Source organism: Tachypleus tridentatus, chromosome 10 (genome assembly GCF_004210375.1).
Source record: "Tachypleus tridentatus isolate NWPU-2018 chromosome 10, ASM421037v1, whole genome shotgun sequence".
Taxonomy (NCBI): domain Eukaryota; kingdom Metazoa; phylum Arthropoda; class Merostomata; order Xiphosura; family Limulidae; genus Tachypleus; species Tachypleus tridentatus.
Genome location: NC_134834.1, coordinates 73,474,713 through 73,502,520, shown reverse-complemented (window position 1 = coordinate 73,502,520; position 27,808 = coordinate 73,474,713). Strand labels below are relative to the sequence as shown.

Below are 27,808 nucleotides of genomic sequence, written 5' to 3'. Positions count from 1 at the left end.
CTTAATTATCAAGTGCCCTCATAAAAAAAGGTTTTGAGCAGAAAGGATTAGTAATAGCAATGAATCTTGAATATTGTCCATGGAAAAAGAAACCACTGCAGTGCAGGAAAACAATGATTTCCAATGTTTCATGTGAATATTATCCACTTACTCAAATATTTCATGTTTTATATCAAAAAAGTGACCTAAAGTCAAAGAAATTATACAATTATTCTGTAAAAAGAACTGCACTAATAAATCCAGCAGTACATGATAGTTATTTTTCTTTAAGACACTTGCAAGACATCATAAGTAGCAGCAAAATAGGTACTCATACATTAACCCTTTCAACAGAGGTAGGTCAGAGTTCACATGTCATGCCTGCTTAGTCACATTCAAATTTTAATTTACTCTATTATCAGTATATACCAGAATACACTTGAGAAATAAATGAAGGGAATACATCAATACTGTACATTTAAAGGAAACATTTAAAAAATTCTCAATCTCAATTGTTATGAGAATCATGAAATTTGTTGTCTAAATATTTTCCCTTCTCTAATTTATTTATCACCCCCTATCTGAAGTACAGGGTGTTCGGAAAGTCACTGTGCACTTATATATTTATTAACAGACAAAACTGCAGAGTGACTTTCCGAACACCGGGTACAAAGTTTAACATAAATTACTATCTGAAGTACAGGGTGTTCGGAAAGTCACTGTGCACTTATATATTTATTAACAGACAAAACTGCAGAGTGACTTTCCGAACACCGTGTATAAAGTTTAACATAAATTACTCATTAATATGTAGATATTACTAAAACAATGTCTAACTTTTTATAGCCTTAAAACTTACTGGTTTACAGACTCACAAACTAAAACATCAGACCCACCTGCCATGCTCACTTGTGACATTCTCTTTTACAAATTGCCCATCGTTCTCTCTGACATTTTATAATATATTACTTATAACCAATAGAAAGACAAAGTTTTAATTTATCACATCATATGTTGTTTTCTGTATAGACCATTGTCTATCTTAAGTTTGTCTCATAGTGTTCAGGTCAAGAAGCTTAAGTTATTTTAAGGCTCTTATGATATAGTTAAGTGTACTAGTATCATTAGTATAAAAAAACAAAATTATTAGCAACAAAACAAGAGAACAAATTTAAGTATTATTAAGTTATCTATTCCTTATTTTTGTTATGAAAGTAACTAAAATGTAAAAATAAACTTACAGGATAATTTATGATAAAACAAATTCTTCACAAGATGTGCTCATGCACTATATAATTCGATAGGGAAACTTGACCTACACATTACCAAGTGCTTTACAATGCATTTGGCAGGATTATTAATAAGACAGTTCAAAGCACTAAAATTAAGCACAAACAGATGTATAGTGTTACAATCTTTAAGATATTTAGGATAAATAATGCAGGTTCCTACTATAATCTACAGTAATTCTAGAAAGAAAGAGTAATTTTGATTTGCTTCATATTTTTGAATAGTGGTTACAAGGTCTGTTAAAGCAGCTGAGTCCATATAGAGTTAGGGTAGAGAAAATAATACACAACATTCAAAGTTTTACTTGAAAAAGAAAAGAAAAACAGTTTATTTTGTTTAGAAGTTTTAGAGATTACATATGAAATTTGAAATTTCACAGGTGAATAAATATACTTAGCTTTAACATGAAAATCACTTTGCACTCTAACACCATTTAGTAAAAATACTCAATTAAATGTCTCAATGTTTCTTGAAAGCTTGTCAAATTTTTTGAAGATGCACGTACCATATTAAAAATCAGCAAGTGTAGCAAATGTAATGATTACCTTGTGGTTATGAGGTATGTCAAATCAACTGAGCACGTGTGGAAAATATTAAATGTATTAAATTACCATCGGGTCTTTCACTGAAGCTATATTTGTTTCTATGTTTTAAAATATGTTACTACCTTGTTTGCCAAAAACTTCAGTATGAAGGTGAGAAAGCCCTGAAGATACTGAGTAAGTCATCCTAAGCATGTCAGGAATTTCTAAAGTATGAAGTTTCAGGTAGTCATGCAAAGAACCAAGATCGTGGTAGTCAGTTATGAGAAGAAGCTGTGTCCAGGAGCCTGTACCACGAATATCAGCTGCAATAAAACCTGAATAAAACCATGCAAAGGGAAAATATTACCTAGAAGTTGGATTTCTAGCAGCACACAAGTCTTTCAATGTTGTGATTTTTCCTTAATATTACATTAAAAATCAACTGTTTACTTTTGTTTGCAGTAATTGTAAGAATGACATATTTTATAAATTTTAGCTGATTTACTAATATTGATTCTTAATGTGAACCTATTATTTTTAATTCAAATTTCTTTAAAATTATAATTTGAAGATAATAATGCTATCAATTACCAATTTATAAAATTAACAATTAGATTTCATCAGTTTACAAAACCAAATAATAAAACATTTCAAAGAAAAGTTTATACTTACAAGGTAAATAATTTCTCTAACATACATTTACAAAGAAAAGTTGCATCATCATATATAAAAAATTATAATTTGCTTCATTCATCAATAACAATGTTTCTTTCAATACATTAAAACCCGATAATAAAGAAAAACATAAATAAAAAATATAGTACATTTACTCTGCCCCCCAAAAATACTCTTGAATCTGCAATCTACAGTTACAGACAGATTCTAATTTTCAACTAATAACTGTCTACATGCAAAAAACATTACTCTTACAAACTGTACTGAAAATTATGGTGTCTAATCAAAGTTTTTATAAACTTAAAAATCAATCAAAACATTGATTATTTTCTAAGCTGAGAAAATTAAAGCTATTTTTGCATATTTTATAAACTTAAAAGCATTATATTATTGTTGATTTTCTGACTTTAAAAACAAATCTATATTAATATTTCTGATTTTTCATATTTGAAAAACCTACCATATTTCTTATTGGTTTTCAACACCTAGGATGACTCACTGATAAATTCACTCTTTACAATTTAACATGTTTTGTTATTAATTACAAAAAGGGTTATTTATCAATGCTGGAAATGCATATAAATCAACTATCATTTCACTGTAAATTTCCTGATGGTTCTAAAAATACTGTTATGTGACAGAAAAGAATCTGTTCTGAATACAAAAGTAGAGTACTGATTAGGTTTACGAAACACTCTCAATACTTGATTGGTAGTTAAAGTGTAAATGCAACCCCTCTACCTGGAAGTAAGTATTCATGGAGTTAAAATATTAGATGATGCAGACCAAAAAGACATAACACTTCAAACAAAGGAATCTTGAATGTTCTCCACAGAAGAAGAAACCAATGCAGTGCAAAGAATTCAGAATAACAATAATTTCCAATGCTTCATGTCAATCAGAAATAAATGCCCTAATTCAAAACTAGAATTGTAATGAAATTTGGTATTTCATGATACATTAACAAGATACTAAAGGTTAAGATATTGATAAGGGACTAAAAGTCAAATATTCACAAGCTTCCAGACATACCTTAACATCAACAGCTATTTCATTGAGATAAATAGCCTAAGAAATTAAAATCATAGCAATCTTGACTTATCACATGAAATTTAAGTAGAAATAAACTATACAATACTATGTTACTCCTCATAATATAAACACTTTCCTTCACACCTGCTGTGTACCTGTCAGATTCTTTATCGCAATCCCAGCACAAGAACTTGTGGGCATGTTTTTCTGAAGTGTGATTTGTAAGTCAGAGTTCAGTGTATCAGTGAACAGATATGAAAGACATTAACTAATATTTACAGATGTATATGCAACAACAGGTAACTAACAGATAATTACTTATGATATACTTCTTAATAACTGTCTTTGTGTACTTTTGAAATACCTAATCCAGTTTTCTACCAAATAAATAAATTTACCTACTAAATGTTTTAAAAATATTTTGTCACTGGTTTTGAAAAAGTCAATAATTTTACCTCCTGAGGTTTTCGAACAATCTCTCCCCCTCCCCATCAACTAAACATTGCTACTTTGGTTTTATATGAAACACTAGTTATTCAAAAATTAAACAAACAACCAAATTTTGTGTTTAACTTTTAACAAAAATAAAAAAGCACTTAGTATGCTATCTTTCAAGGTAAGCATGACCGACAATTATTTGAATGCATTTCTGAAGGAATAGGTTGGCATTTTTGACATATATATACACATGTATAGAAAATTTTATTTCAGTATTTATATTTTATACAAATACACTTCCTATCTATAGCTCCTACTTACTGGTACATATGAAAACAGTAAATTAATAAACACTGCACTCCTTTAACTTCTGACTAAAGCATGCTACCTACACAAATTATAACTAAAAATCACTAACAACAAATATAGCTAACTAAATATTCTACTCTAACTTATAATGATTAGAATTTAATGCTTCAGCAATTGAGTACTCTGATTCCATTACTATTTTTATCTAATTTGTAGTTTATCTGTAAGTTTGTGTCTCAGTGTATATACTACAAATTAAAAAAAAAAAATCAACAAATACCATATCCATTAAATAAAAATATCTTCACAAGTTCTCTCCATTTATCACAGTTTTATCTCTACAGCAACAACGTTTTTCATATTTTAAGTACAAAGTACCTTTTCACGATCATTAATTAAACATACCAAGAATGTTTTCGTGCCTTAGTAAGACAGTTTGGTAAATTTCTGTTTCTCTGATCCAACTGGCTTCTTCTGTTGTAAAGAAAACTTTAACTGCCACATTCTCACCCCTCCATTTAGCTTTCCACACCTCCCCATATCGACCCTTCCCAATGCTCTTAATCATCTCAATTTGTTTGGCTATTGTTCTCTGAACCTAGACAAAAAGCAAAGAAATAAAATACATGTAGTATCCAGAAATCTAATAATAATCATTTTAAATTAACTATTTCATTCATCCCAACTGCAATTAAAAATTCTAGCACTATTTTCCAAAAAGAACTACAACTGATAATACTGTACTCAATTTATTACCTGCCACATGCCAATATTCAATAGTTGTTGAATTTAGTCATATAAACTTGTGAAAAAATACAAAGAATGTACTTGTTTTGTACCTTCAGATGTTTTCATTAATAAATTTGCATTATAAAAATATTAAGCTTAACAGTAATCAATTGTAATTAAAAAACAAGTAGAAATGAGCTAAATCCATCTTTGGAACTCAGTCAGTGGCAGAGAACAGCTTAACAGTACAGGAAGGCCAGATATACTTCCAGACTTTGGCTAGGTTAAGCAACTTAGAATTTTCCAGAAGATCAGAGCTAATCTTATCTCCTTACTGAGAACAGCTTATAGCTTATTAGCAGAAGAGGCCAAGCAAACAATCAGAACTTAACTAGTTGCTGATAAAAGCTCACAATGTACCAGTGGAAGAAACCCACAACCATTGTCCAAGTTTACCTAGTGACTAAGAATAGCTAAAAAATGTACAAAATGAGAAGGGTGTATCAACTCCCACAGTGTAACTAGTAACTTAAAATAGAAAAATTCTTACGTGTAGGGGAAAGCCAGATCCACTCCTAGAGCTTAGCTAGTGTCTGAGAAAAATTAAGAACTTACAAGTAAGGGATGACCAGATTCACACCCATTTTGGCTTGTGCTCAAGAAAGTTAACAGTTTAGAAACAGGGGAAGGAGAGAGCTTATTATGTAACTGAGAACAGCTAACAACTTACAAAAACAGAAAAGTATGACTTTTTCTCATGGTTCAAGCTAGTGTCTGAGGAAAATCAACACTTTAAAATATGGTAAAACATGATTCTCTCGTAAAGCTTACTCACTGACAGATAACTTACAAGTATAGGAAAACCAGATCCATTGCCAGAATTTAGAGAGTGACTGAGAACAGTCAACAACTTACAAGTAGAGGAAGGCCAGATCCACTTCCAGAGCTTAATGACTGGTCAATCATATCGTTGATGGTTTCTCCTTTGCCTATAAAAACATTACACTGTTCTGAGGCTATGTAATTTTGTCTTCTTTCTTCTCTTTTTTTGCATCTGTGAATGTTTGCAAAGTACGTTTGAAAGTAATTCTAACATAATAAAAGAACACATAAATGTCTGTCAATGAACTAAGTATAAGAAAATTGACCTTACCAATATTGTTACTGATAAGCGATGTACAAACCATAGTTTGTAATGTGAAACTGTGCATAAACCAGGCAACATTGTAAAAGTAGATCTTACCCTATTCTCTTTTAATATACACATCTTTTAACTGATAACAATTCCTTTCATAAATACCAAGAAGTTGTACACAGTTCTGCTTATGAAACTAACAGGGGTTGTAATCTAATGAAGGAAGCTTTAGGTTTTTTTTTTTTTAAATAAAAATACTGAAAATTATCAGCTTTACAAATATAGTTATAAAATAAAAACCAATACTATACAAGATAAAATGTATTTTGGCTTATTTTATGCTTATTATATAGCTGTTATGATTAATAATTCTTAATGAACATTTTAAAACTGTAAAATTTAAATATAATTTGTATATTGTGCCACAATCTTCTCTTTCATCAAGTCTAACTAGGCAAATTACCAGTTTCAAAGTAGAAATAAAAAACTAACTTAATAATATATAGCCTGGAGGAAAATTATAGAATTACCTGATATAGGCAACCAATACAAATACAATCAGGAAAATAAAACAGACAGTCACTGATATCAAAAGTGCTATCTGGTGAATACTGTCATCAAAAGTTGAAAACTCTCCTGGAATGAGACAGATAGTAAGAAGTTTATAAATGAATTCTTAGTTTGATGAAATACTTACATGAAATTAAAATTTAAAAAATATTAAATTTCTATTTGTTTTTGTAAAATAAAATGTGGTTTCAGTAATACAGGACAAAACACAACAAACTAATTTAACATCAGTTGATTTTTGATTACTAAATGCATATTATATTAGTAAATCTTAAAGACAAAAGTAACTGGCACTAACAATCCTATTAAGTTTTTATACACATGTAGCTGGTCAGAATTTTTCATTACATTCATTTTAAAATAATATATTAAAACAAATCGAAGATACATACAAAAATTTGTTATAACATTCTTATCCAGAACTTAAAAAGTTGTATCAGGTTTTTAAATAATTATTTCTTTCCATCAAATAATCAACACAGGTTTGTTAAATTACTTTAAAGCACCTGACAAAAATTCTTCTCTACTCTGTTATCACAATACAACCTGAAATTATAATACATTAAATGTTACCACCCTACACTCTTTATGGCTAATCTTACAAACAGTCTAGAGCTATTTGTCTGTATATCCTGTTAACTTTGTCTTAGTTTCAATGACTTATTTGCACTAAGTTGGTCACCTTTATTTACACATACATACAAACAAATACACACACACACATGCATATGAATTGGCTAACTGAACCATAGAATTTTTTTATACAGACTACAAAATATCATGATGTAACAATACTCACTTAAAGCAATGACAAAAATTCAGAAGGTTCAAGTAGTATGAGATCAATTTACAACGGTTTATTCATAAACAGTCGTGTAAGTAAACCTTCCATAACTACTGCTTCTAAAAATAATTTAACACTTGCACTTTATCTAAATCATAACTCTCATTTAAATTTCAATGAAACAGTCGGGTATTTCTAGCAATCCTATAGTAACATATTTCACTAAAGGACAAACAATTGCTATAATTCAAAGTAAACAGCACATACATTATCTAGGAGAGAGGATGAAGCATGCCTTTATACAGGCTCACCTGGACTCTGAGTAGGTAGTCTAACTGTGTATTTTGGATTAAGAGCCTTATTGCACATGTCAGTTTCATCACAACACTCTATAGACTTTGGAACAAGGTGTGGAACAAGGTTCCCTTTACACTGGAAAATATTTAAAATACGCATGAAACAACAGCTACAACATACATTGTTATTTAAAATATATACTAAAATTTCTTTACTAATCCATGTGAGAGTTATCTTGTGAAATAACAAATTATAAAAGTTCTTTACAATATAATTTCCATACAATAATAAAAAAAAAAAGTAAAATTTTTTCATTGTTCTGCTTAAACTTGTCATTAAAAATCACATGGGTTTAATTTCAACCTAATAAAAAAATGAAGCCTTAGATTTAATTGTGCATTCAAAACTTTTCTATGATTTATTCTGTTCTGTATATTTTGTCCAGAATTACAATTACTTTTTCCTGATACTTTCAAAATTTCAAACTTTCTTTTCTTGAATCTAATAGTTAATATACATGTTAATTAGGAATATAATGTATGCAACTTAACTGGTGTTACAAATAAGGTAGCATGTACTTGTTCAGTAACTTTTTATAAAAACAAAGTTTATGTAAACTGTATAGAACACACCATGCAAAGAAAATGCAGGTACATTGAACAGAACAACAAATAAGTGTCAAACTCCACAAAAACAATGCAGTACAGTAATAATACCAAACAATCACATGGATTTACAAAGAAACAGTATGTGTTGACTGAGGATAATTTCATACCAAATGCACAGAAAGCCTCTCGTTCTTCCTAAGTTAACACACTAAGCTCCTACTCTGGATAATGTTACCACTGTCAACACGTCATCACAGTCAAATAGATACCCTGCCAGATGTTAAAGTTTTTCAGAAATAGATGAATAGGACTTTTCAGACCAGTAACCTAATATTACATGTACAATGAAATGAAAAACATAAACAACCATAGTTTCAAAGATGTGCTGTCCTCATAGGAATATGTGAAAATATGTTAGGTGGAAAACCTGTTTATATGTTGAACTAATACTTAATTTAAAATACAACACTTACATTTGAGTCAAATCAATATATATATATAAAAGTAATGAATTATGAACAGATGTTTCATGTTGAATTCCCTCGTAGGGTATTTTAAGAAACCTGAGGAAGTTCACAAAAAATATGAAACTAATTACTTAAAGCTGTCCAAATATTCTCTACTCCAAAAATTATTTATGAAGGATAATAATTTGTATGACTGAATGTATAGTTTGCTACAAAAATTATTTTTAAAGATGGTTTTGAACACTAAGTTAACTGTCTGATTAAAACATACCTTTGTTAAAAGAAAGTTGGTTTTAAAGACCAAGTACTCTATCTGACTCAAAATTAACTTTTTAAAGAAAAATGAATTAAATACTGAGTACTGTTTGATTCAAAACTGACTTTAAAAAAAAATTTAAAAACTGAATGTGCATTCTCAAGATGTTTCAGTATATTACAATAACTTAACAGATGTTTGAGATGTACAGTGTCTCAGTAAACAATATGTGTTTGATAGAATTAAGTATACCATACTTCCTGGCATCGAAAACGTTATTTTTTTCCCCAGAATAGGTCAAACATTTACCCTGCATCTTCCAAGCTGAAGGTTACATTGCTCATAGGCCTAAACCTAAACCTAGAGGAAGCATTTCAATATCAGACAGTATACCAAGCCCATCTATACGACCCAGAATGAAATGTACAAGTGACTTAGCATTAAATAACAAATAAATAAACAAGGACAGGTTACCATAGCTATGGTGCTGTAATACCAGCACTCTTTTTAACTTCTCAGACTTAGAATAACATTACTGATAATAATACAGACATTCTAGTGATAATATAAGGTACACTCTTTCAAAGGTAGATATGATAAGCATATAGCTGACAAAAAATGAGAAGAGGGCAAGAGGATTCATGTATTGTTAAGTCACTAAACAGTCCACAAAACATCTAAAAAAGATCGGTGGAAGTGCTCCAACCTTATTCTTATGTTTATCATTTTTCAAAATTTAGTTAAATCAAAATAGGTGTGTGTCTTTGATGCTGGGAAATACGCTACTTAGATTCAGAACCTAATGGTAAGGAGGTAGGAGTTCAATACTCATCAATAAGTAACTAAGTATTTTATCTATAAATGTAATGATTAGAAGTAAATTTATTTGATGTCCGTGTCACATTGTACAAAAACCACACTTCAACAACAGCTACAAAAAATGAAGTATACAAGTTTCAACCCCAAAATGCTCGATAATATATTGATTTTTTATGCATATTAAACAGTACCTAATGATATCACAATCTTCATGTGCTACAAACAACAGTGGATTATATCATGACTTTCACAATTATAATACACCTGTGTGTCAGAAATTGAAAATATTTACCACAATATAGTTAATAATTTTGAAAATAAGTCTTTGAGATTCATCTCACTATTGTCAGTACTATCACTGAAGTCATAAATAAGTCCCCTCAGAAATATCATTTACATATTCAAAATTAAAAATCTAGGAAACCAGTTTCAAACATGTCTAAAGTATATGACTATAAAATTTACAAGTAATAATTTAAGCAACTGAAAAAAAGCTGCACATACATATGACTGAAATTAAATCACACGTATATATAGAGTAGAAATAAAATTACACACAGATGTGGCAGAAAAGAAAACAAACAACAAAAGTTAACATGTTCTCAAACCAAAAACATATTTACAATATTACTTACCACAATCACAATACAGCTATTACTTGACTGCCGTGGTTTCTTCCTTTATCCATTTAAGCATTGGGGTGATGTTTGCTGGCTTTCTCCGCTATTTTATACCCCACTTAATTGTTCTTGGTGATATTAGCTTGTGACATTCCTCTCTGTTCTCTACTCTGGTGCTGTATATAAGCACCTCATTCAGACAGTTTTATCACTTTTTGAAACTCATTCAATCTCAGTTTTTAACACTGGCTCTTAGTGGGAAATGAAGAGCTGGACAGTGTGAGAAGATGAGTATTATTAGAAATACATTTTCATTTTAATAAAAATATACTAAGCTCCACTCACAATACAATTAGAATCCCAACATTGAGAAGGTGGGGGGATGGTAAGGACATTATCCATACAGAAAGCATCTGCATGGATCAAAGGTGTGTCAATAGAAGATTAGCACTCTAGTCAGGGAACAACACTACATCCAAAACATGTATGCTTTTCACCCAGAACTTAATTCAGGTACTGAGGGTGGAATTTTATATGATTTATCATCACTGTTGGCCAGGCCCCAACCAGATACTATAGTTCCATTGCTCAGGGTTGGAATTATAGGGCCATGATCCCTACATCCCACACTGGTGGTTATAGCAACTGGACTACATAATATATATTTATTTACACTTATGAGTGGATCACAACCAGCAGTCACAGAGCACTGGAATCATAACAAGAAGGTAAGCAACACCAAAGTGAACAAACCTTATCAATCTGTACAAAATGCAACACCCCAGGCAGAGAATGACAGTAAATTCCATTTGCCCCCAGTATTATAGGGAGGACATGGAACAAAATGTGCTCAACCAAGGACCAAGGATGTGACCACTCTAAATTTTAAGAGTAGACAATGTACTCAACCACTATTAATTAAGAAGGGCCACAACTGACCCAAACAGACAGCCATGCTTTAAATCTGAACCAGTACTATGATTAGGCCCCCCACATACAGATTAGTACCTCTCCTAACAACATCTGTATGAAAAAACATTCAGGGACTTAGGTAGAAGGGCTCCCAAATTTGTCCTCTTCTCCAAGAGTGGAGAAGTTCACTCTAACATTCCAGACAAAAAGCCTCTGTCCACAAGAGTGAATGGAAATCAAGTGTGATAATGACTCTCTAACTTCACTAACAGAATCTGGATGGGTAATGTACAATGGGAAGTACTGTTTCCAGAGCAATAGGTGAACAAATTTCCATAAATTTTTAAAACTGAACTGAGCCCAATTTATTCAATCTAATGAGTGTCAGGAACAGGCAGAATCCCCTTATGCTTTACTCATGATAGTCCAAGAGTGGTGGTAGTACAGTAATTCTACTAAGTCATCCTTTAGGTAGTCTTATGGAATACCTCATTTTACAGAGCCTGTCACAACCTAGATAAAGTAGATTTAATTAGTGGTTGCTAGTGCTAAACTGGTTTCATAAAAGCACACTTGCCTAGGTAATGCTCATCACAGAAATGGATTCTGCAAAAACAAAGTAAAGGACCCTGAAAGGTAGCAATGAAGATATTCACCCTTCTGCATAATCTAGCAAATGTGGTTAAGATAGGTGCAGGGGGTAGGTGAAAACCATCAAATGAAGATAGTGTCAGGTGGGGAAAATAATGTGAGAAAAGTATTGGGGGAGGTTACATACCAGTCTGCACAATGTCTTCCAGCAGGAAATTAAAAAAGGATGTAGAAATATCACAAGTTTGATTAGACATGGCTTACAGAACATTCCTCTCCATCAAAGAGAGCCCAGAATAAGAAGTCATTGTTTAGCACCTATAAAAAACATTAGTGCAGGCAAAAAGAAAAACATTCAAAATCCTCACTTGAACATAAAAATGACTGAACCCTAATCAGACACAGAAGTAAGAAATAGTTATCAGATGAATCAGTTAAAATGATTTATCCCCTTCCCTGTCTGATAGTGTCCTGGGCAAGAAGAATCAGCCTGAGGAGGTGTGTAGAATGATAAAGCATTCTGTGGTTAAACAGCATAAACCACTCCAAATAACAATGTCTATAGATCAGCAGCAATGAAAAATAAACCTTTAGTTAAAGATGAAACATAACATATGATGATAAGGTCACAAACAAGTGTCAAGAAAGGGCATGTAATGTTATCCTTAATATACCACACAGGTAACTGGAATGGTCATTTAGGAAAAAACTAACCCATAACAACTTGAGGAATCCAGAGAGTACTGGGGACTCAAAGAATATTTAATTGTGGAAGTCAATAAGGCCACCTCACACAAAATGATTGTGGAAGATGCAAAAGCCCCTGCCAAAGAGCCAGGTCAAAAATAAGTTATGATTGGCACTTCTGATCAAAGTGGGTTCAACCTTCTCTGAATATGCCATTACCAATATGTGTATCATATCCACTGATGAACGTACACCTCAGGAGTAAGCAAAGACCGAGACAGATACATGGCAACCTTACAAATTAAACCTCTATGCCATGTGAGAGATTGTATAACCTCTATGTCTGAAGCTTGAGCTCCTTGATATCTGGGTGTACCATGGCTAACTTCACAAAAATGGTCTAACAAAAAGTGGAAGAGGTGAAACTCCTGAAGGTGCCACAGAAGCAGAAACCAGGGTGTAATTGCCAATCCAGTGATATCAATAGGACTCAAATAATGGCTAGTACTTTGAAATGCATCCATTGCTAACATCCAAAGGTGAAGTACTGGAGACCAAAATGCCAGTGGTTGGGTGTTCCAATGAGTGGCTAACCCATAAATCAGTTACAAAATGAAAGCCAATCCAACAGAAATTTGTGATGTAGCATCTATTCTATTGAAAAAATCTGTGTGAGTTGAGACAACTGATCTGCTACTGCAATAATTACCTGTGAAACATGTCAACCAATTAAGCTGATATGATAAGAGTGGTTCTGAGAAAGGAGATCTAAAATTTAAAACCAAGGAGCCCTGGACCAATAAGAAATGCAGAAAAGCCATTACAAAATTATAAGAGTGAAACCAAGGGCAAATAAGAGAGATATGAAAGACTGGAACAAGAAATCAAAATAAGATAAATGCTTAAACGGGCAAAGAAAGAAACCCTGGCAGTCGAGTAATAGCTGTATTGAAAGGAGGCAAGTTCTCGAATATAAAAAAAACAAAAACTAAATATATCATAAGTTGAAAGAAAGAGCTACACATGCATGTACTAGAATTAGAAAAGTCCAGGCATGTGTGTAGTTTTTTTGTTTGTTTTAAAGATATGTCTATATACGTTGTTGAAAAAAAAAAGACAGTTACAAATATTAATTAAGTGAATCAGAGAGTTTATCATTTTCTGTGTTAACATTTCATAGTAATTTACAAATAAAAAACTCAGGCTTTATTTCAATAATGAAAACACCCCAAACAAGTTGTCAGAGTTAAGCTGTAATATTTCCCTATACTTGTTTATAATGAGAGAAAAACTCTACAGACTAACTGTTGATGGAAAACATTTTTTCTTACTGTGAAACAATGATAATTAAAACCTAAACTGAAACAGTTTATTTTTAACTAGTTTCAGTATACTGTCTACTACAATCTGGCCTACATTCACTCTTATACTTAGTCAAAACATTTTTATAATTATTAATTCAATTTTAAAATTCCAATTAAAGTTAAAAAAACTTATACTATGTATAAATTATGTTTACTATATGGCAAGTTTACTTGAATGAAGCCACGTTCATCTGGAGGCAAACAGCCATACGTGTGTTCAGCTTCTAGTTGTCCATTGTCAGCTTCAACTTCCTCTACTGCACTAAAACAGCGACCACCTTCTCGGGCCACACAGGTTCCTTCTAGTTCATTATTTGGACAATGCTGAACACAGTAGCATTTCAGCCCTGATACTACAGTAAAGAAAATCATTAAAATTCCTTCAATGATGGATAAATTAATGAATAAGACATGAATAAAACTTATAAAATTACAACATTACACATTAATACTAGAATGTTTTCACTTGACAAGTTCAAAAACATTCCAAGAACAACTTTTTTGCCCCCACCAACCTGTTTCACTTTAAAATACAAAACTATGCAAAAGTCAGCCATAAAATGACATTTAGTGATACTGATCATAGTTTTACATTCATTAATGTTAATGATGATACATCAACATTGCTCATTACTCTTCACTCAACCAGCTTTGTGACATTGTATCACACCTGTTGGTAGGTGTACTATGTGAGGCTTTACATTTAATATTATTACTTCTGTTTTTCAACAAGTTAACTATGTGATGCTGTTTCACATATGCTGATAGACGTACAAGAGGTATACACCTAAATCTAGGTGATAACACATCACTAACTGCTCTCCAATTGACCAACACTTGTGAACTGTTGAAAGATGTGCATAAACTTTCCATGAACACTATAGTATTAGCACATTGTTACTAAAAGCTCACACAACAAAAGTATGTATCATTGTACTGCATCTATTAACAAATGCAAATGGGCTGGTGTTTAACATGGTGTTGACATACTGTCATTATTATCCAAACAATCAACACGTTGTGCATGGGTGTACATGAGCTTTGCACCTTTTTACAATACATTATTGTCATTATTATAACAAAATTATGAATTATTACAAGCTTCATGGTCTAGCCTGTTTCACTAACAGATCACCTGAAGAAAAAAAAAACCTGCATATATAATAACAGATAAGCGTTTACAGTGCAAATTTAAAAGTGTAAGTACTCTTGAAAAAAATATAAAGTCAAGAAAGCCCTTTATCATACATAAAACATTTTGTAAAAATATTCATTAATCAAATAGCACACAAGTAAGACCTTTAACAATGAGTAATTTAAAACCTTTCAAAATTAAAAATACACAATGTTTTATGGACAAAATAGCTGCTACAATTTCATTAAACAAGACATTACACTAAACAGTGAAAGCTCTTTAGCATACAACATTCCTCAATAACCACAAATCTTAAAATTCTCAAAGAAATACAAAAATACATGATTTCACAAACAAAAATAATCCACATTTCAATATGAAATCATGAAAAATGCATATTCACAACTTTAACACTGATTAATCAATGATACATAAGAAATGTGTTTTTGGCAACACAATTCTTTAGGTGAAGATGAACCTTACTCAATGATGTATTTTCAAAAGTTCATGCTGCAATGTTCAAATGGTGTATTACTACAGGCATAAAGGAATTTGATTTTCTTAGCAAAACTGAAAATATCAGAGGCTATCTTAAAAAACAAATGTTATCTGTATTTATGCAGTAAATGAAATGTGCTCACTGAACATCTGATTATCTCACTGTGAACCAAAAGTGAACATTTTATCAAGTGGACAACAACAGTCACTGATCAGTTCATCTATTTAACATGCTTCAGATGTTATATCTTCTATCCTGGAAGCAATGCAGATTCAGCTAGCAAACTTCACCTACCAGTAGTACTTCCATTCTCCTTTGATTAATCATGGATGGGTTAGACTCAACTGGTCAGAAATTGGAGGCTCTAGAAAACTTCCCACTTGGTCTTAAAGCCTCAAGAACCCTGATAACAAGTTGCCACTGAGATCCTCATTTGACAATTCTTCCTGTGTGGTGAGGCCTAAGATCAGGGATATAGCCTGATTAGAATCTGGAGGTCTAAGATGTGGTTTTGCTTCTTGATATAGCTACCTTGAGGTCAGGAACAAGGCTTTTCTATCAATGATGAAAAGCTATTATCCAAAAATGACTTCTAGACCTTTATAAGACATTCTACCTTCAGTATCAAATCCCTCACTTTGCTCATAAGGCTGGTATAAATGTCATTTCAAGTTTTAAAGAGTTCAAAACATGTTAAAAAAGAATTCAGCCATGTGAAAAAGTACAGCTATTAAAAAAATATGAGAAAGCAAATCCTGTTTATGGTAACAAAATCTAGTCTAACTCCACAGTCAGCAGCAGAAAGAATGGCAGATAATATTATGCAGAACTAAAACTGAATTTATGATTTGGAGCAAAATAAAAGTTTACTTAATCTGTATGAGGCACTGTGTAAAAAAAACACAATTAAAATACGTAAAACAAAAGACTACAAATTTTCTATTTTTCTCTAGGTGTGAAAGATATCTATGCATCTGCTTCAGACTGCATGAGTTAACCACTGTATACAAATCACAACAGAGCCAATTTTCCCAGAGTAAGCTGATCACCCGTAGTACTAGGCCATTACATAAGTAAAACTAGCAGCACATTATCCTGATATTTCTATATCTGTAGAGTTGATTTCCCTAGAGTATATACATAGTACTAAGTTATGTAATTCTCTAGTGACTTTTCCGAGTTTGCAAAACCAATTGAAAATAACCCATGCCTAGGCATAACTGAAATAAGCAACTGAATTAAACTCCAATATTCCATACCATTGTACAGTTTTCTTACTAGAGTATAAACACACTACTAAACTAGATCACAAGTATTATAGTGGTACTAAATACATTAAATACTATGTTTGTTTGGAATTAATGAGACAGTATCTCAACATTACTACACAAAAACAAACTGGAAAAAGCATTTTATACTGAATGTAACTTACTGTGTTTGACTAAACTCAGTCAGGTAATATTTAAGCTTTTATAAACAAGCTACTTTATTTACCATGTTTGACTGAATTGAACTAGGCATTACTTTGTTTTTCTAAAAAGTACTGCACTTACTATATTTTAATAAGTTGACTAAATAGCTCTTCTGAATATGTCAGACATAGAACAGCTTTAAGAACTAGTATAAAATAATTAGCTTTTGTACAGATTTGTAACTATAAAGTGTGTCAAGTAGAGTACAGCCTTAAATGTAAGAAGAGAATGTGGCAGCTAAATAGTATAGAAAAACACAAATAAGACTTGAGCCAATTAAGAATGGTGTGCAACCCAAGTAAAAACATGTCCCAGAGTACAGCAATTAATACAAGAAATCAGTGACGTTGAGAAAACCCACTTGTAGAGAAAAATATATGTAAAAATGGCTTGCTTGGGTTAAGAAAATAATTTACGTAGAAGAGCAAACAACGTTTCGTAAAATATTTTCTCAACCCAAACAAGCCGTTTTTACATATATATTTTTCTAATACAAGAAATGAACAGGCCAAGGCATATACCCATCATCTGGCGTACCCTAAGTCATTTTGGAGCACTAAATATTTGCATTATTTATTGCTAGAATGAGAGATAATTTAATTTTTTTGTCAACTTTGACTTACGTCCCAATGATCAAAATTACAGAGCAGTTAATGTGCTAGTCAATAATTTCATGAAATATTTATGCAGTTACCATGTATAAGTGTATATAATTGTAGTGATTTGACCATTTAAGCAAAAACTGGTCATTTCATGAAATATTGAGCTAATTGTTTTATAAAATAGTTTCCAATGGAGCAAATTATTAAACAATTAGATACAAACTAGGTCTTCCAAAGTGTAGAAAAGTCAGATTATGTATGTTCATACATAAACCTCTACTTACTAGTACTAACTTTTTTCTCAGTTTTGAAGAACATTAATGAATGCAATGAAACAACCATTTGGTTAATAATTTGACATTAAATCAGTAAGAAAACAATAACTTTTATATTTTATTAAACTTGATGAACAGAACTTTTAACTTGTATTAAAATAAACTTTTAATTTATTAAAAGCAAGTTTTATGACTTAATGATATATTATAAACAATATTGTCAATTGAATGCAATACTTTATGAATGCAGTCAGTATTATAATATATGACCAGATTCTTCTGATTAATGAAAAACAAGATTTGATATTCAAATCAATTTTGGAGTCTGATATTTAATACACTTGTAACAAAGTCCTTAAGTATTAAAAATAATTTAAAGAACTTTCTAACACATCCATCCCTCCCGACTTTAACTGATCATGAAATGCAGTGTTCAGTCTTGGACAGTAAAATATAAAAAGTCAGGTAAAGTACATCTTTGAACAGTGTTATGAAGATGTTAGGTAGCTTTGAACACACACATTTAAGTGTCAGATAAAGTCTAGGTTTGCATTAGTAGAATACATCTCAAATAAAGAACAACCTCAAACAGTGGTATAGTGTCAACAAGTAACTACAACCAAGAACACCAGTATAAACATGTATGGTAAATAACACAGGCAAGTATAGAATGTCTCAAGTAATGTACACTTGAACTCAAATGTTTCAGGTATAAAACAAAGACAAGTACAAAATTTATGAAGTAAAGGACGAAAACACCTACAATTTGTCAGGTAATGTACACTCAAGAAACCTAATACTAATGTGTCAAGTACATAATGTATACTTTTGGGCACTAGTAAAAATGTATTAGGCTAAGAACAAAAACAGAAATAGAATGTGCCATAATTGAGTACACATGTCTAAAACAAGTATAAAATATGCCATGTAAGGTACAGCCCAAAAACAATCTGTTAATAAATAAAGGACCCCTTGAACAAAGTATGTAGTTAATAAAACTGAGTCTTCACCAATATAATAAAGATATAATAAAATCTTATCCAACAATTTTAAATTTTCATATTTATATATTAACATTTCACTGCAGTGGCAAAGTTTACTTTCAAAAATTATTGTTGTTAATTTTGATGTAATGTAGTTATTGCTACCCAGTTTCAAAGCCACTAAAACAGATTGTATATGATTTCATGACAGAATATTTTTGATAGGTGGTTTATTAGTCTTTTAATAGCACTCAAAAACCATCTGAGACATTTTTTGGCTCACTGTTCTCACACAAGTTATCATGATAGAAGTACATACACCACTACATAGAGAGCACACATTACAAGCATCTAGTACTGGAAACTTGCTTAGGATAAATCTCAAAACTTAAACATTCACCATTTAAAATTTTCTGGGATGAAAGATATGGTAACATCTTGTACAAGAAAAACTACAATTTTATCTTCTGTAAAAAAACAGATCATGGTCTAAAAAATTGTATACAGCTACAGATGCAGTGAATGTCCGAGAACTCCCAAGATTTTCAACAAATCTTTGCAAAAGTTCGTTATTCTTCTGAAGATATGTGGATGCCTAAATAACATATTATCTAACAATTACAAAACTTAAGGATTCCCCAAGATGCATTTTCTGTGTAGCCAAGGCAAATATATCGGAGAAGGGGTATAACAGAATAATATTAGCGTATACCCTAGATTACACAACACAACAAAACAATTAGCTATTCTGGGAAATATACAGTGAACGATACACGTATGTCTGTAAAATAATTAATATTAAACTTGGAACATGTAGCAGTTTGTGTTAACATAAAACTTCCATATTTTGCTTGTAAATTCTCCGTATTTTAACAATATTTCAAATAAAACTTACTTCACTTATGAAGTCACTATAGAAATAATTATGTTGTGTTGATTATGTAACATAAAATCAAGTATTAAAAATAAAATAGACATCACGCTACGAAAATTTCAAGACGCAGATTTGTATGTGAAAAAAACAAAAAGAGTAAGGATCTTAATTGTAGACACAAACTTTAACGTACATTTAAATCAGTCGGGACCTACAGCCCTCAAAATAAAGGTCTCGTTTTTTTCCCTCCCTTTACCAGGAAGACATTCCTAACCTGAACAGTACGCAGAAGGCGCTCCAAACTGGCGCCAGCCTTGGCAGGGAACCCAAAACGAACGGCCCTCCCCCTCCAGGTTCTTTAATCCGCGTGTGGTAACCTTTTCGAAGACACCTGATAGCCGTACGAAGGGACCGTTTACTTAGTTACCATTTCTAGTGCCGTTTATAATATTTCTTGGGTAAGATACACGAAATATAAAATGCGCATTGTGTTTAATGAAATACAACAATTCTTAAGTTACGGATGCTACAATCAGATCGATGCCTTCTACTTCCCTTTATTTAATGTTACATTATAATTAAAGAACAGTAAACAGACACGCACCTGCATTTATTTACAACTTACAAGAAATGATCTCAAGGTGAATCAGCGGAGACCATTTAACGATAATTAGTGTTACTAATCTAACAAAAGTTTGAATGTATAACTGCTAGTTGTATCTTCAAACCAGTAACATTCCGGTAGTCATTCTACATTTTGGTACAAACAATTGTCCAAATAAATGATACAGAGCTGTAAAGTTTATCATGTAAAGGCTTATTCCCAACCTAGCTATGACACATACACAAGGAGAATGACCATTATAGACACGCCCACGGAGAAACGTGCATGCCGTAATCACGTTAAGAGGCATTATTTTAAGTTTCACGAGCGATTATCATTTAGATTTAAACCCCCGACTAATATAACCCGAAATCGAACAAATTAACGTAGAAACACTGCTCCTGTTTTGTTTTTAATATGTGCATGTTTCAGATTTTAAGCAACTCCTGGAATACACTCCAGTTCCCTTGAAATGAGTTTTGCAAACCTTTAATCATATGACATGCCATTCATTAATGTCAATTATCTATGTAATATCATACAAAACCGTGGGAATTTACCACGTTTGCAGCCCATAAACAATGGAATCGACAACTCTGGTTTAGTCATGACAGCCACACGTTTTATCGCACAATATACAAAAAACACATAACTAGTGCCAGGGGTGTGTTAAAAGAAAAACACACATACATATATTATATATAATAGGCATTTGCTACATTAGCACGACAAGCCTGAAAGATATCATTCAATACAATAAGAAATAACCATCCTTTCACTACACATAAGACACCATGTTGACGCATATATGCAAACATTCAATCTGAAAACAACAGTAACTAGGTGTACAACTTTCTAAATAAGATAACATCTCTAAATATATTTGTTTTATCATAATGTGCTAAAGCCCGAATCAGTGATAAATAATATTGTTCATTTATTTCAGAAAGCGCATCTAATATACCCTGATGTATTGACATCGAGTTTCTTCCAAAACTTACAACTACAATCTCACAGACGTTTGATAGTTTTTAAGCTCTTTGTTTGTTAAAAAGTACACCAACTCTGTATCGTGTAATTTACATATCGTAAGAATGACGTAAAATATCTCTACAGCTTGTGGGGAGAGATGTAACGTTCATGATACGATGTTGAAAGAAATTGCAATAAACAAACCACCGAACAGCCACAATATTGTTGTGAACAATTTTACCGGAAATAATTTACGACAAAGTGTGCAACTAATTACATTTCTTTCTAACAATATTGAAACAGTCCCCAAATAAAGACAATATTACGTCACGTAAGTCTTCTGGGTTAGCCACTTCAGTTTAAACTCTAGGTTGTATTAAACAGAACAGAAACAGATCCACAACCTGAAATGACCTCAGACTTGATTTACGCTTTCTCCAACTCCACACGTAGCATTTTTTTTTTCTCTCTGTCGTTGTCCACATGTTAACTAAACCAAACAATAAATACAAGACTAAGTCGTGGATATTGCTACATTATGAGGTGTAACTGCCATATATACATACAACTGAAATATGTCTTTATTAAATCAAAATGTTTAGAACTAACGGAACGAAAGTTTGACCTGCCTGTACTACTACTACAATTGCGCAAGTCACATAAAAGCTTCTACATTGTTTGGTCAATCTGATCAGTAAGAATAATGTTCCATGTTTTTTTATCACATCGCCAGTAAAATGCTATTTACCCTCAAGTGCAAGCAAACCATATATAGTAAAGTAGGTAAAAGTTTCGTTATATTGTACGACCAGCCGAAGATGAACTAGGGCACGATATTTTTCTTGCATCACAGCTTTCTGTTATTCAACTTCTATAAAATCCATAGAAGGGGCGACACTTCGAACGCGATGTCTTGTTGAGAAGCGGAGTATCATATACGTCATCAGCCACACGTTTTATCTTACATTGACGTTTTTACTTATATTGTCACTGTCTTCTCTTCCTTGTCAAACTCAAAGCATTTCTTACCTTATTTTAAACATTAAACAATCGAAATTACGTGTTCAATATTGCAATTCCTGAAACAGAATAAAGTCAAAAACCCTCATAAATTTATTTAATCAAAAAATATTGTTCGTTTTAATGTTTTATTACGTATATTGTAGCATCTATCAACAGGTACCAATGATAAACAATGTACGACATCGATGGAGCATTCATTTTAGCTATAATTGTAACTATGTCTGTGGAAAAGAACGAGCATATACCAATGTATCACTACTAAGGTGTATTCTATTCTACCCAAAAAGCATGAAAAAAACACTTAACGGAAAATCTCCGAAATATGCTAAACATGACGATGACACTTTACTGATATGAAAATAGTATACTTGGGTATTGTATGTCTTGGGTGTACGACATTCAAAGATACTTTATGTCAAATATATACACACACACACACACACACACACACAACCTAACAGAACTTACACTACTGTTTACCTTATGGTTTGGTTTGAATTTCGCGCAAAGCTACTCGACGGCTATCTGCGCTAACCGTGTCTAATTTAGCAGCGTAAGACTAGAGGGAAGTCAGCTGATCAGTACCACCCACCACCATCTCTTGGGCTACTCTTTTACCAACGAATAGTGGGATTGATCGTCACATTATTACGCCCCCACGGCTGAAAGGGCGAGCACGTTTGTTATGACGGAGATTCAAACCTGCGACCCTCGGATTACGAATCGAGTGCCCTAACCACTAGACCAACTGTTTACCTTATAGTCTAAACTTTTAGTTAAAAATTTAAACTATAACCAAACATCGCCAACAAGGAAAAAAAATCCGTATATATACCTTTGTACAAATTAATTGAAACAAGACGGAAAATTACGATTTTTTCAATTTTTTGCGTTTTATTTCTGAGAATCGAAAAATTACTCACAAATTAATACATGATATGAACGCCTTTATTTTTCAGTAGATCATTAATCCGCTTTGACATAGAGTCCACGAGTTGACTGCAATCTTTACTAATTTTTGGATCGCGGTACCACACCTCAGTTATGGCCTCAATTAGCTTATCTTTCGTAGTACAGTCTTTTCCCCGAAGTCTTTCTTTACAAATCGCCCAAAGATTTTCAATAGGATTTAAGTCGGAGAGTTTCCAGACCAGTCCAGCACAGTTATTCGCGTCGTAGTCATAAAATTCTTCACAAGTTTCGATGTGTGGCACGGAGCCAGATCTTGCTGAAAAATGCCAGACTTATCTGGAAATCTCTTTTTCAATTTTGGAACGACTCTTCTCTGCAAAACTTCGATTTACTGTGGTCCTCGCATCATACCCTCTATGATATGTAAGCCTTCGACGCCATAGTAGCTAAAAAAGCCCCAAAACATCTTTTCAAGGGATGTTTTACAAACTGATGGATGCGAGATTCTCGAAGTTTCTCACCTGGAGATCTGCGAACATGCAGACTTCTTTGACCCTGTACGAAGAAATGAGTCGTCACTGAATAACACCTTTCTCCATTGTTCATGCGTTCAGTTCTTGTATTTCAGATCCCATTGATACAGTTTTTTTCTTCATTGAGTTGGTAAGAAGTTGTTTTTTGAGTGGTCTCCTTGCCTTTCTTACGCAATTTTGAATGACGTAATATTCCTCAAAACTTCGTCATATATCCCAAAAACAGATCGACCGAACTGCAAAACACAGCTGATGACGCCGCTTGTGTGAAAAAATGACTATTAAAGGAAATCAGCGGGTCCAGCGAGCCTACACTGGCCGCCATGCTGAAAATATTGTAAGATGACCATTTGTTTCAATTAATTTGTACAAGGGTGTAATATTTTGCTCGCCTTATTATAAGCAGTCCTAATTTGGAGGTAAATATCATTTCAGTAAAATATTCCGGTGAGCGCAAAGTTGTACCCCCATTTCTGCAAAATACATGAATTGTTAATAACGTAAAACGTTTCGGAATTCGTATGTCAATTATAATAATTATTTAAGACTCATAAGGCTAGGAACAACAAAACATGGAAATTTTATATTAGTAATTTTTTATAAATTTAACTCATTAACCAGACGTTTTATATTCCTTAAAAATAATAATACAAGGCTTAGATGAAGTGGCTGCTCCCCCACGATTTGGCGGTTAGATCACAAGACAAAAAATACCCCCTCTAAACAATGTTAAATACAGATGAGAGGAACTAAAAGGTGAGAATTTCTTAACAGTCTATCATATTTAAACATACTCCTGTGCATTCTGTCCCAACATCAAAATCATCGTCAATTTCATCTGCACTGACGACAGCGGACATAGTAAAGCAGTACTCGTCTGATCACGTTACAAGATTTGTCATACACTATCGCATATTTCATATTTGTTAAGGAACTCGACTCAATCTGAGGTTCGCGGATTCGAATCCCCGTCACACCAAACATGCTCTCCCTTATAGCTATGAGGGCGTTATTATTTGACTGCCAATCCCATTCTTCGTTGGTAAAAAAGCGGCCAAAGAGTTGACAGTGGGCGGTGATGACTAGCTGCCTTCCCTCTAGTCTTACACTTAAATTAGGGCAGGCTAACGCAGATAGCCTCGTGCAGCTTTGCGCGAAATTCATTAACAAACAAACATATTTTATCACTGGTTATTTAACGCAAACAACTCATTATAATAGCATTTAATCTTCACGATATGCGCTACATTTAAACACATACACCAGCATTTATTTCAAGTTTCTACATAAATAACGAGTTTTCATACTAAAGTTTAATTCGTATCTGGTTTACTCAGTACCACAGTCCTCTTCCTGTGTGAAGCTATCCCCACCTCTTTTAACCTTCTGTTGTACGCAAACTGAATAAATAAATGGTTCATAGGCTCATTGCGCACGCCTACACTCGGGCTCATTCTGATTATGGCGCCACTCTAACAGAACGGGTCATCTGTGATTTAATAGCTTTACACACTCAGCGCCGAATCGTTAGACCCATTCCTATTTCCAAGGATGAATTCTAACCCTGCACTAAATAATGTTTTGTTTTCATTTCCATATTAATATTACGTTCCGATCAAAGTGAGCTATGTACTTGAATCCAAGCTAAAAATATCAGTGTATGCACGTGAGAATTTTTAGCAAGATAAAATATAAAAACCGATAGCAACAAAATACCATGTTTTTATCATATTTTACATACAATTCATAACTTATTTACAACATTCCAGTCCTTTGGTTGAATTTTCTTGGCTGTGCTCTTTTTTGCTTTTATTTTTAAACCATTCATTGTGATATTCCACTTTGTGCCACAAGTGGAAGGTGGATCATGTCTTATATTACGGTCCCACTAACCACAAGACTTCATAGAGCTAAACTTGGTCACAATACAGCAAAATCTATTTCTTACAAAAAAAAATATATATATATATACATATATATAAGCTCATACAAAATTAATAGTATTTTCAGAGATATTGTTAATGTGAAACATTGTTGTAGTAATCATACAGAGCCATAAAAGGCAAACGTCACTGTACAGAATCCACCTGTTACTACAAAGAGCCATATTTGTTAAAAACTAGTCATAACATGCATGCAGAAAGTTTATACTTATCAATATTCATCTTAAATCGAAAATGTATATGTTATTTGAAAAAAATACCATTCACGTAAGTTGCTGTTGTTATAAGGTGCGGTTTAGCTCTGTAGTAGAGCTCTGGATTTCGGAGCTGGCGAACCGGTTTCGAATCCGTGATATACCACAATTAAGCTTCGGGTGCGTTACAAGAGTGATGGTCAACTTCTCGGCATAGACTGTGGTGGTATTGTTGGCTGCCTGCTTACCTCTGGTAATTAATTCAGAATTAGGATTTAGGTTTATTTTGAATATTACACAAAGCCTATCTGCGCCAGCCTTCCTCAATTTAGCAGTGAAAACATAAACAGAAGGCAACTAGTCCATCGCCACCTACCTCCAGCTCCTGAGCCACTCTTTTATCAAAGAATAGTGGGATTAACCGTTACATAATAACGCCAAGGCTAAAAGAGCAAGCATCCTTGGTGAGACGAGAATTCGGACCCGCGACCCTGAGATTACAAGTCAAGCACCGTTATCACCGGGCCCCAAAATTAGGAACAGCGGCAGACTACCTTAGCAACATTTTCTTTCAACAATAAAATTTTTGGTCTTATGTGTGCGTACGTGCGTGTATTGAAATTATTCACAATATAAATAAAATCTTTACTTATAAAAAAAGCTAATAATTATATTTACATAATGATTATAACTGAAATGTATGGTTTTGAAATTTGTTACTTATCTACCAGATTCATACAAATTTAGCTTTCACACTGAAGATTATAAGCCTGCGATACTATGAAAAACAATTACATAAATAAAGTTTATTTAAAAAAGAACAGTCTAGCTAAATATAATTCTAATTTTCGTGTATGCGTATTTATTTATCTGAAAGCAAAACTACCTATAATTATGGTTTATATGTATATATATACATATCTTGTATATATCAGTTAATTCAAGTACACTTATATGTACTGTATTGCCACACGTGTTCTCTCGTTTCCACATTGTCTTAATGTTAACTTGCGATCATACCAAACTACTCTCTACGATAAGAAAAGAAACAAACTAGGAAATTAGTGTAACTAATCAAGTATACTTTTATTCTTACTTATAAAATCAGAATGCATTATTCAATTAGCTGGACATCCTCTCTATTGACGACATTTCCGGCCATAAATAATAATTCACAAGGCTTTGCCACTTTAGCAGAATCGGATTGGTCATAAATATATATGATAATGTAAAACTGCAAAATAATCTCTATAACAAAAACACAATAATCAAGGGTTACAAATAATCTGTATTTAACATTTGAACCAATACTGTTAAGATATACCGTGCTTTCGGTTTGTTTTTTTTGTTGTTTTTTTTATAACTAAGTACTTTAGCTGTATTTGGAAAACGTAAATGCATGATTTCCGCTCAACACTGGCAAAACAACAACAAAAACACCACTAATTCTTATCAAATATGTTCCCAGGTATTGATAAACCTTTGGTGCCCTACGTAGCAATTTTGACAGCTATTTACGTCATCAGTATTTACGAAACATTAATCTCCAATTTCCGCTGAATAACTAAATACCAGGCTGTACATGTTCTCTGCAGTAACATACAAGTTCCATGATGCAACACTTAGGTTCTGTATAATTTCCTGTATGGTTTTATGTAGGAATATATAGTTCTACAATGTGATATTTAGGTTTGTATGATT

The 27,808-nt window shown here is 32.5% G+C and overlaps 1 protein-coding gene across 2 annotated transcripts in view; it reads right to left on the bottom strand.

The window, feature by feature from the left end:
* LOC143229566 (bone morphogenetic protein receptor type-1B-like) overlaps nt 1-27,808 on the bottom strand; it is a 58,539-nt gene that overhangs the window by 13,288 nt on the left and 17,443 nt on the right. Inside the window, exons 1-7 of one of the 2 annotated variants that reach the window (XM_076462086.1) lie at nt 24,765-24,916; nt 14,258-14,439; nt 7,777-7,897; nt 6,642-6,747; nt 5,892-6,030; nt 4,653-4,845; nt 1,937-2,128 (exon numbers count right to left, since the gene is read on the bottom strand). In XM_076462086.1, coding sequence (XP_076318201.1) covers nt 1,937-2,128; nt 4,653-4,845; nt 5,892-6,030; nt 6,642-6,747; nt 7,777-7,897; nt 14,258-14,439; nt 24,765-24,774 — 943 coding nt within the window. In that variant the 5' untranslated portion in view covers nt 24,775-24,916. Of the gene's footprint in view, nt 1-1,936; nt 2,129-4,652; nt 4,846-5,891; nt 6,031-6,641; nt 6,748-7,776; nt 7,898-14,257; nt 14,440-24,764; nt 24,917-27,808 lie in introns of those variants that run through there. The other variant, XM_076462085.1, reaches the window with a different exon arrangement.